Here is a 12,021-nt window from a genome sequence, read left to right on the forward strand (position 1 = left end):
GGCATATACTCCAATGTCTAGTCCTTGTTTATTTCCCTTCAAGGTATTTGATGTTTTTATTACCTTGTCTATTTGTCTCTCTTGCTACAGAACAAGTCTACTTGTCCACATATTACCTTTTGAATAGTTTCATTATTTCATCTTTGTGGCTTCTATGTACAAATAATTGCACTGTCCTCATGCTCAAGATTTACTCAGTTTACTAAGCTTCCATTGGTTATGGTGTCTGATTTTCTTTCCACAGAAATAAAATAGGGATGACCGAGAAAAATCTCATAATTAAGAAGCAATGAAAGGGACAAATTTAAGTAACTGGGATGATTTTTTCTTACTGGACTTTTCTGACCAGCCCCAACTGGAGATGGTTCTCCTTGTGGTCATTTCTGCCATATACATTCTGCCACTGATGGGGAACACAGCTATCATACTGGTCTCATACTTGAACCCCAAACTCCACACACCCATGTATTGCTTCCTGTCTAATCTCTCCTTCCTGGACCTCTGTTTCACCACCAGCATCATTCCCCAGATGCTTTGGAATCTCAAGGGCCCGGAGAAGACTATCTCATTCACGGGCTGTGTGGTCCAGCTCTATGTCGCTCTGGGGTGGGCTCCACGGAGTGTGTCCTCCTGACGGTGATGGCCTATGACCGCTTCAATGCTGTCTTCCGCCCCCTCCACAACAGTGTCATCATGCACCCTAAGCTTCTCCGGCAACTTGCCGCAGTGGCCTGGATCAGTGGGTTCATGGAGTCCACCGTCCAGACCATCTTTGTTTTCCAGTTGCCTCTCTGCAGCCACCACCGGGTGGATGACTTTATGTGTGAGGAGCCTGCCCTGATTAAAATCGCCTGCGTGAACACAACCTTCCTGGAAAATGAGCTCTCCACCGCTATTGTCCTTTATGTGATTATACCTCTGAGACTTATTTTGTTCTCCTACGGCTGCATTGTCAGGAGCGTGCTAAGGATAAAATCTGTGGAAGGCAGGAGGAAAGCATTTGGGGCCTGTGAGTCCCATCTAATTGTGGTTTTCTTCTTCCAGACTATGATTTGTGTCTGCATCCAGCCCAAGAGCAAGTACACGCAGAATCACAGTAAATTCCTCAACTTGTTTCTACACTGTGGTGACTCCCTCTCTTAATCCTTTGACTTAGACTTTGAGAAACAAAGAGGTTAAATGGCTTTAAGAAGGTTGCTGATAAATGACCCACAATATAGAAAAATGTGAAATATTTGCAATGTCCTCATGCTCAAGGGCATGGGACATTTAGGCATCATTATAATTTCTCCTTCATTCTAGAAGCTGATTAGACATCCTGGCAACATTATTATTTTAAAATGTGGTTTTGTAACAACTAAATGCTTTTAACAGAGATTAATCCTAAATAATCATGATAATAGAGATCAATAACTCTGGCTGGGTATAATAAGAAAAAAAACACTGCTACAGACCCCCCAAAAATGTAAGAGTCCTGGGACCCTCTAGGAGAAAGAATTCACCAGAGAGTTTCTGCTGAGCCAAACAAGGTTTTACTAGAAGCTATGCATGAGAACACTAATGCCAGAAGAAGAAATCTTTGCCCTGGCTCCCCCAAAGGGGAAAATCATGTGGATCTATTTCTAGATTCTCTGTTGTACTTCATTATCTCCTTGTCAATTCTTGCAACCATGGACACTGTTTTAACCACTATTTCTATAATACATCTTGAAATCAAGTGTTGCAAGTCCTCCAACTTGGTTCAAGAGGTGGAAATTACAGGTCTATCTCCCTCATGAACATAATGCAAAATTGTCAGCTAATTATTGGCATTTAGTACAAGAATTTTATCATCTTATTATTTCTTCACCATATCCCAAATAATTGAGTGAGCTAAAATAGCTAGGCTTTAAAAATAGATTAATTAATTAAAACTGAAATGAGTAATTCAAGAGTTTAAATTATCTAATCTGTTTTAAAACCTGGCTATTTTATCTCACTCAATTATTTGGGATATGGTGAAAAAATAACAACATCATAATTTCAGTTCTGTGATTGTAATATGAGATCAGGAATCTGGGGAACTGGAGATTTTTGAATTTGTGAAATGTAAAGAATCTCAGTCAAAGGCAGAATCCATACCTTCTAAAGTATGCTTCCAATTTACTTCATAAATGATTTGACAATTATAAAAAAGGATATGTTGTTTATTACATCATTTGTTTCATGATCAAACCTAAGTAAAAGAACTAAGATTAATCATGTTTAAACTATTTGTTGTGATTTATTCTCAGAATATGAATTTAGCTTTAAATCTGTGAAAAGTATAAGGTGAAAATTCAACAAGTAACTTGCCTAACTGGAAGGCAGTCTCCCAAAAGAAACCAATAATGTCTCCACAGGGTCTGCAAAATATGCTTTTGTAGCACACAAATGAAATGCAATATATACAGTGCTCTGTCACACAATCTATTGTTTTAATTAACAACATCTTGGTCAAGCTTCCATATGGGCACTTCCATACTTGTTTAATTATGTTAAATATATGTAACATTTTGTTAACTAGTTTTTTTTTTTTTCCTGATGATCACCTGTGCCATTCCAAACTTTTAATATGAAAACAAGGCTGCACAAATATTTTGGGGAAGTCATGGAAAGTATGCATGTAAGATAAATTCCTAGAAGTGAAATTAGAGGTTATCTTTGCAATATATTTAATTGTGAAAGATATGGCAAACTATCTTCCAAAAGGAATTTACATTCCCCCACACAAATTATGAAATTCGTCACTTTCTCATTTATGCAAAATTCTTGGCTTATAACCACTTAAATATATGCCAAATTGGGAGGGGGGAAATGCTCAATTTTTCTATTTCAATTTCCTCATTAGAATAGGTTTATAATTATTTCCATATGCACTTATATATTTATTTTCCTCAAAATGACTTAATGACATTTGACCACATTTTCTTTGTAAAGGGAGTCCTGATATTGAGAAAATAAAAAGTGAAAAGGATCTTTTGTTCTACCACGTTTATTAATGGTTTCATTTGGATCCTGTTAGCTAATGCATTTCTATTCAGGGTCAATTATTCTATTGAAATTCATGACACATTGTTTTTCTCAAATCTTGTTTTAACAAATGCAAATTGTATGTCTTCATACTCTTATCATGAATTTTCAATTCAATTGTGACTTTGAAAAATAAATTTATATATTGTAATGGTCCTCCCGGTATGGTGGAAACATTGCCCAGTGAAAAAACTACAACTGGTGAACATTTTTAAATTCAGACTGAAAATTTCCAGTGAGAAAATAAGCAAATGAAATAATATCTATTCAGAAAATGTACTAAATCTCATTAAGAGCAAGAGTCTGTGGCAATCTAGTCACATCACCCTTTCTATTCCTGCCCAACAAAGTGTGTTGAAAGCTCCTTTCTTGGTATGTAACTAAGAAAGCAAGTATTCTTCTCCATTAAATTCACTGGAAAGTGCAGGCTGACTGTATCACATTACTTCCAGCTCTGAGTTGTTGGGGCTATATAACCTGGAGATGTGGGAGGTTGTTTCCTCCACTGGGTACCCATTCATAGAGTGTATACTCTACCCCAGACATGCCAGGCCATTCTATACTGACTCCTGGTTATTCTTGTCTTAGCTCACTCATAAGAAGAGGTCCAATACCAGAAGACACAAACAAAGAAGACCAAAGGCTTCCACTCATGGCTGGTGCACCATTACTAAAGAAAAAAAATGTCATTTCTGCCCTCCAGGTTTGGAGCACTTACTCAGTGGTTTTACCCAGGCAAAAGCAGTCCATAAGAACAAAGCATCCAGAATTTGTCTAAAGGAACTGTTTCTATTTCATTATATATTCTTATTGTGTTAAAGCATAGCTTTATATACATATACTACATAAACAGATAAACAAAATAACTGTGGTATTAAAATTTAATGAGGGGTAGTGATTAGGGAAAAAGCTGTCTGAAAGGCTCATGTGTGGGGAAGGGCAGTCATGAAAACCAGGGTAGAAGTTACTGGTAACATCTTCACAGTTTACTTTTCAGGTCCCATCTCATCACGTCATTCACTTACCCAGAAACCTTCAGTTCCTCTCCATGATCAACTGGAAGGCCAGAATTCCTGGTTCTGTTGATGAAATTTCCAGCTTTGACCCCAACTGTCTTTCCACCCTGGCTTCTGCTCCTGTCCCCACAGAGGCTCCCTCTCCAGCAAATTTCTGCTAATGGACTCCAGCCACAGCCCCAGCTTCCTCCTTTACCCCTGCCAGGCTGGATGCCTTCTGCTCACCTGTTCCCCTGTGGAAACCTATTCAATATCCAAGACCCAGCTAAAGCAATCCTGGAATTAACACTTCCCTCTTCACACCAGTGGAAAAGTGCATCTCATTCTTATCTGTCCCTATGGTCTATCTTCCCTGTACCATGCAGTAGGTGGAAATTTATTACCCTGTGCTTTTTATCATCTGATTTAGATCCTTCCTCCAATAAAATATAGCTCCTCTAGGAACATTTCTGAGATTTATATCCCTCTCTACAAGAACAGTCCTTGTGCATTTGGCACCGGTAATTTTTCTGTAATGGATTCAATTATTTCCAATATAAGGAAAAACCCATTTGTATATCAGAAAAGGACATAATAGGAGAGACTCTGATGATGCTGTAAAGGAATAGATTGAAGTGCTTTTATTCAAATGTAATTATCTTTCTCATTTATATAATGAATGCATTTCCCAACAAGCAGAACACAGTGTGGCACAGAAACTGAAGAGAGCTGCAGAAGTCATAGGTCAGGGCTTAAGAAAAATGATTGTAGGGACTCCCCGGTGGCGCAGCGGTTGAGCGCTGGGTTGCAAAGCTGCCCGCGGCCTCTGCAGCGCTGGTTCAATCCCCGGCGATCCCCAGCCACCGGGTGAGGGACCCACATGGCCCGCAGACCTCTCCTGCCTCCCGCAGCTCCCCTCAGCAGTGTGATTCGTCAGTCTGCCTGCTCTGCTCTCCCCTCTGGCTCTGGTGAATTCTCTCACCCTCCCGCGCTTCTGACGGTACCCAGTAGCTTGTATAAATAAATAAATCTGTTAAAAAAAAAGAAAAATGATTGTAATAGTGAAATTGGAGTTGTTGTTTAGAACCAAGTAGAGTTTTAGAGATCATAAGAGCGTCAAGAAATTTAGAGACAGTTATTATTGAGAATGATCTCTATGGAGAGTAGTAATCTTAGTTCAGGAAGAACCTCCACATTGGGCACGTAACTTTCTTTAATATGGTGTTGGTAAGAATGGCACATAATGGGTGCACAGATGAACTAAGAAAAGATACCACATTTAAGAAGGTGTCAGGGATAATTAACATTTAAGAATTCTTAATGGTCACAGTGAATGAACCTGCTTACTTTAACATATAAAACCTGGAATTCCAGATAATTCATCCTGTAAAATCCATTCCTGTCTATTTCATTGTCTTTTCTGGCTGGGTGGCATCCATGTGAGCATTTAGGAGGTAAGTCTCTTCATGTGGTGATTTTGTCATCCTCTATCCCTGGAGTCATCTGAAGGGTGGGGAAGGAGGAGAGAAGATGAGGCGGGAGAGGTTTTATTGGCAGACTTCTCCATCCACATTCAGGTGGCTAGAACCCCACCATGCACCCAACTATGACGTAGACCAGTGAATCTGACCTCATTGTGAGATCTGAGATCTGAAGAGAACACCTGTATAGAGAGCATCTGATCATTCTGCTACTGTTTTATTCCTGTACTTTTCCATTTTAACTCCTAAAATTCAGGGGTATTTTAGTTTTTACAATGATTAGTACTACTGAGCTAAAGCTCCTTATTTTTGAGGGTTTAAAGTAATTGAATATTTCTTACACATAGAAAAACCCTTTATGTACAAGGTTTGCATCAAAACCTTGATAGAGCAAAATGTTGGCAAAGGTGAGGTGAAATATGTATTCTCATTCACTCCTGAAAATGGGATAACTTTGTACCATCCTGCAGACACTGGAATTTAGAGTACTTATACTACTTGATATAAATTCTACTTTCAGGAAATGATCTAAGGAATACTTTGAACTATAGATAAAATCTTTATGTGGAAAAATATTCACCAACACTGTCTTTATAGTAACCAATAATTGGAAACAATCTAAACACAAACCCCAGGGAATGGTAAATAAATTACAGTGTACACATAAATGAGATGTGGCGATCAGAAGCCCATCCTGAATGAAGGGCAGGGGCATGATGGAGGTCCCCTGGCGGTGGAAACGCCCTGACGGGAAGCCCAGACAACGACAGAGTGCGCCGCCTGGTGGCGAGGACGGGTAATGTCGGGACCGCGGAGAACAGTGATGACAGCGGAGGGTCAGGACCTGGGCGCTGGCAAAGCGCAGAGAAGGAGCGAATCCTACACCCATTGTCCTGGGCAAGGGGAGGGTTTGCTGAGCCATCTGTGATCTCCGCTAAATGGTCCTGAGCAAGTTTTTAAATCCAAATAGATACGTTTAACACTTTTAATGGCTTCCCGGAAATTTCGTTGAACTATTTTTGGAGAAGAGTGGTATTTGCCTCCATTGGAGTTTGAATTTCCAAACAGCCCAGCTGCAGCGGGACTGCGGGGTCAGCGTTCCCAATCGCCCCTCCGTCTCCTCTGCACCTTGGCTGCCCCGGGATTCCAGAGGACTTGGTGTCTCCCTTTACTGTTGGGGAGGCGGCATTGATCTGCGCTTTGATCTGGGGGCCACTTGGGCAGTCAGGGGAGTCGAAGGCGAGGGGAAGTGAGAACATCTCACTGAGGGCAGCTGACTGTGGAGGGGCGATGGGAGGACCCAGGGCGGGCGGGGCTGGATGTGGAGAGCGGGGTGGGGGGGAAGGAGGGGTTTTGGCCTCACTTATGGGCCTGGAGGAACAGAGGGGTCCGGGTTCATTCCTGAGCATGACCCTCCGTGTCCGCCTCCAGGGGCTGAAGAGCGGCCTCCTGCGCCCGGGCTCCTGGCGCCTCTGCTGCATTGATGGCACCTGGGGGCTCCTGGGCTCTGTCTGCTCCTCTGACCTGGGTGTGTTTATCACAGTGGGTTTATCATGGAGTTTGGGGAGCAGGTAACTTCTTCTGGGGCTGACATCCCCCTCCTGCCCAGGTCTAGCTGGCAGGAATCAAAGCCACCCCAGATGCTGGGTCTGAGCAGCCTCCTCCACCACCACCCCCCCTTTCACCCCTCTGTGGCCCCTGGAGGCAGGCAGAAAGGATGTGATAAGGGGCGCTCAGCCTTTGCATCTCTCCAGGCGTCCTTCAGAGAGAGATTAAATCCTCCAGCGTCAGTCAGCATGTTTAGGTTGGGACCCCTTGGAATTTCCCCCCCCAGGAAATTACATTCTTAATGTCAATGACTTTTTTTTTTATTTTTTTGGTGGGACCCTCGCCGGACGGGGAACAAACCGGAGCTGCAGTAGTTGCAGGCAGCCTCGCAGCCCAGCGCTCAACCGCTGCGCCACCAGGGGAGGCCCTCAATAACTCTTTCTAGCCAAAGAAACTGAGTTCAAACTTGTTGTCTGGCGTCGTTCTCACAGATAAGAATCTGGCTGCTTCTTGGGTTCAAATCCTCACTTTATCTGAGGAATTAACTCTAGTTAAACAGTTTGAAGTCCGGGCACAGGATGGCTCCAGCTTCACTCTCCAGCGTGTGTTGGCTCTTCCTGGTCCTCTGTCCTCCTGCAGTCGTTTTGTTACAGGACAGGGAGAGGGGCACCCCGGAACCCCCAAACCTGCCTACTCGAAATAGGCTCTTCCATATGCCGCATCAAGACAAAACGTATAAGACCTTTAAAGGAAAGTAACTTATACAATTAGTAGATGATACACATTTCAGGATGGTTGCTCCTCTTTCTGTGATAATTGCTGTCAGAATTTTGATCAGGACTGCACTGGATCTGTACTTTGCTCTAGAGAGGGACAACTGTACCTTTCAATAATTATTCCAATCAGGAGCACAGAATAGCTTCGCATTTATTTGTTTTTCAATTTCTTTCACCGTTTTTTTTTTAGTTTTTCATTTACAGGTTTTTCTTCTCCTTCATTTATTAAATGTTATCCCAGGTATTTCATTCTTTTTGATGCAATTGTAAATGGGATTTTCCTATTGACTCTTCTGATGGGTCATTATTAGGGTGAACAACTGAGTGTTCTATATTGATTTCTGTTCTGTAGCTTTACAGAATTCATCTTTCCCAAAAGTTTGTTTTTTATGCTGGAGTGATGTAGAAAATTGGAATTTATAAAGTCCTGTTTCTACCACACCCGGCGTCATCTCCAACACCCAAGACATTGTCTCTAAAAGGATCTTCCCACATGTGTCTTAGTGACGTGGGGACACCTGTGTGTACACTTAGCTCCATGACACTGGGTGGATTGATTGCCAGGGTTTGTGCTCCATAAAGAATTTCAATGTCTTCTCTGTTTTTCTGGAGAAGCATTTGAGTAATATTTTACTTTCTCTTACTTCAGATGCTCAGAAACCTTGAATGACAGTTCAACTACACTTTTTATCTCTATATTCAGACCCCTCGCATCATTACTTTACCACATATTTGACTTCACATGAAACTATCCATTGTATATTTGACCAAAATATTCCAGGAAGCCACCACATCACCCCCATGAGTAAATTATTGTGGTTTCTACGTTATTATACAGTCTCCAGGCCCCTCTCAGCTTGTCCCAACTGTGTGAAACCATCATCTTCCATTCTGATCACTTTTCTCCTTTCAAACCGTTCCTGAGACTGCCCTTCATTTCTCACAGAGAAGTCAGTGTGCCCACCTGCTACAGTCTGGGGGTCTGTCACGTAGGTTTTCGTGTTCATGCCTTGTTTCACCACTTCCTTTGCCCACTCCCAGCATGGCTGCTCAACAGTTGGTTTCCTCAGACTTAGAGTTGATTTTTTTGGTGGCATTAAACCAGAGAAAAATGAAATTATCACTTTTATGGTGGATTATAATATAACTATAGCCAGAACAGGCAGTATTTCACTTTTAATTTATTTTTTTTACCATGACCCTAATGACATTGCTAAAAATAAGACACATTTTACGTGTGCACTTGAGGTTCTCTCTGCTTGAAGCACCCACGTGTCACTTCATTCAGGTCATTGTCAAACCATCTCTCCTCGGAGAGACCCCCCACATCACTCTGCCTATAACAGCACCTCTATAGCCTCCATCTATTTTCCACCTTCTCTTCATAATACCTGTTGGCACCTGACATTTTTTCCTTTGACCCTTTCTCCCCCACCCCTCAACCTCAAAACCTCACTGGTGTCTTCGAGCCCAGTTGTTTCTATAAGTGCCTCACTTTGTGTTCTCACCTGCTGTGCAAGCAGCCCACATTTATCTTTATCATTCTGACTTGCTCTACTACAAGAGCCCCTCAAATTCCCTCCATTGTTGTTGTCAATGGTAATATTTCATCTTTCCATGTGGCTGAATAGTGTCCCACCATGTGGACAGACCACACCTTCCTGACCCAGTGGGCTCATAGGTTGCTGCCTTGGTTTAGGGGTAACTTGGTTATAAGTATGTGGAGGAAGTGAGCTGGGCACCTTCACTCTCCAGAGCTTTTTAATCCCCCCCAGACTCTACCCATCACACAATAAGACTCCATCCTCTCTCCCCTCATCCCCTGGCAGCCAGATTCTGTGTTCTGTTTCTGAATTTCACTGCCCTGGATACTCACCTAAGTGGAATTTTCTGTACATTTTCCTTTTGTGTCTGGGCAATTTATTGCACCTTTTATAATGACTCTGTTTCCTATAAGTTGTAGCAAGAATCAGAATATCCTTCCTTGTTTAAGAGTGAATATGACATTATCTCTGTGCCACATTTTGATTTTACAATTGGGACACTGGTGTCTTAGATACTGAGGGATGGTGAACGGTGCTGCTGTGAACACAGGTGTGCAGATATCTGAGTCTCTGCTTTCAGTGCATTGGGGTGTGTTCCTGGAGTAGAATTGCTGTATCCTGTGTTAGTTTTATGTTTAGTTTTCAAGTGAAGTACCATAGTGCTTGCCACAGCAGCTACACCAATTCACTTTTTTTCTTTTTTAAAGATTTATTTATTTATTTGTTTATACAAGCACTGGGTACAGTCAGACGCGGGAAGGTGAAAGAATTCACCAGAGCCAGAGGAGGGAGCAGAACAGGCAGAAGGCCCAAACTGCATTGCTGAGAGGAGCAGTGGGCGCGGCAGGAGAGGTCTGTGCGCCATGTGGGACCCTTGCCTGGCAGCCGGGGATTGAACCAGCACTGCAGAGGCTGCGGGCAGCTTGGCAACCCAGCGCTCAACCGCTGCGCCACCGGGAGGCCCTCACTTTTTTTTCTTAAATGGCAGATGAGATTGATGTTTGTGCATCTAACACATTCTGTTTATCCATTCACCCACTGGTGGAAATTTGCACTGTTTCTGCTTTTACCTACTATGAAAAGTGCTGCTATAGATATTAACATTACTGGGCAAATTATAGCCTGAATACCTGCTTTTCAGGTTTGGGGTACATGTCTAGGTATGGAAATGTTGAGGCATTCGGTACTATTTGCAACATTTTTGGGAAATGCCAAACTATTTTAAGCATAGACTGCCTCATATTACATTTCTCCGAGCATACTTACAATGCTTGCTATTTCAAGTGTTGTGTGAAGGGGAGTGTGATTATAGTTTTAGTTGTTATTTCCATAGTGACTAGTGATATGGGAAGACATTTCAGGAGCTGCTAACCATGTGTGTGTGTGCTGAGGGAGGAGTCTACTCAAGCACTTTGCCCGTTTTCAAAATTGGTTCTTTATTAGTTGGGCAAGTCTTTTGTGTATTCTGATCAGCAGACTCTTAGCAGATCTATAATGTTGCCAGAACTGGATCTAAACCTAACAGCACAGAAGCCAAAAACGAAGCCTCCAGCTGGTTAGGAAAGAACTAGTTTAATGCGAGGCCACCTGGCAGGACACTGGAGATGGGCTCTGGGCAGTGGTTATGGAGTCAAAGAACAAATTCTTAAGGTACAGGTTGACAGCCAGGGAGCTAACCCATATGGCACAGTAAATCTCTCCAGTTTCGCCTGTTCTGTTCCCCACTCTGTCTCTGGTGAATCCTCTCACCACCCCGCACCTCTGCCCTACACCCCAGTTCTTGTATGCATAAATAAATATAATAAATCTTCAAAAAAGTAACTTGGAAATTATTCTGTTGCAGGATATGACTCAAGACTGGAAGATGATGTGGTGGGGACTCTTCAGGGCACAACCAAGGACACTGTGGTCTCCTTCAGGCATTGGGGGGAGACAATGGACAGTTTGGTTAAAGAATATGAAATCTGGGCCTCCCGGGTGGAGCAGTGGTTGAGCGCTGGGTTGCGAAGCTGCCCACAGCCTCTGCAGCGCCGATTCAATCCCCGGCCGCAGGGCAAGGGTCCCACATGGCGCGCAGACCTCTCCTACCGCCTGCTGCTCCCCTCAGCAGTGTACTTCGTCAGTCTGCCTGTTCTGCTCCATGCTGACTCTGGTGAATTCTCTCACCCTCCCTCGCTTCTAACTGTATAAATAAATAAAATCTTAAAAAAAAAGAATATGAAATCTGACTGGTCTGATTATGGTTGAGTAAATTCACTTCAAATTCTGTAACCATTTGTGATATTTGCTGGATCCTGCCTGTGCTGTGAGCTGTCTGGGTCTGGTTTTGTTTGGGAAAATCAGCCATTTTTTTAAAATATTTTTAAAAGATTTATTTATTTAGTATGCATAAAAGAGTTGAAGGTACAGGTCAGAGTTGTGGGGGTGAGAGGATTCACCAGAGACAGAGTGGGAAGCAGAACAGGTAGACTGACTGAAATACATTGCTGAGGGGAGCAGCGGGGAAACAGGAGAGGTCTGCTGTGCCATGTGGGTAGCTCCCTGGCCCGGGAGAGAACTTAGGCCTGAGACTTAATCCCTAGGATACCATGGAGGCCTCCGACCTAAACTCTTAATGGCTAACTCA

At 42.7% G+C, this 12,021-nt stretch overlaps 1 protein-coding gene across 1 annotated transcript; it reads left to right on the forward strand.

The window, feature by feature from the left end:
- Window positions 1–289: 289 nt before the first annotated feature.
- LOC311167724 (olfactory receptor 2G3-like) lies at window positions 290–6,780 on the forward strand (the record flags this gene model as incomplete). The annotated part of the gene is given in 4 exon segments (XM_084228773.1): window positions 290–599; window positions 602–1,096; window positions 5,875–5,934; window positions 6,596–6,780. Coding segments are annotated over 4 exon segments (1,050 nt in total).
- Between the last annotated feature and the right edge of the window lie 5,241 nt (window positions 6,781–12,021).

The sequence above is a fragment of the Talpa europaea genome (genome assembly GCF_964194135.1).
Source record: "Talpa europaea genome assembly, chromosome: 2".
Classification (NCBI taxonomy): domain Eukaryota; kingdom Metazoa; phylum Chordata; class Mammalia; order Eulipotyphla; family Talpidae; genus Talpa; species Talpa europaea.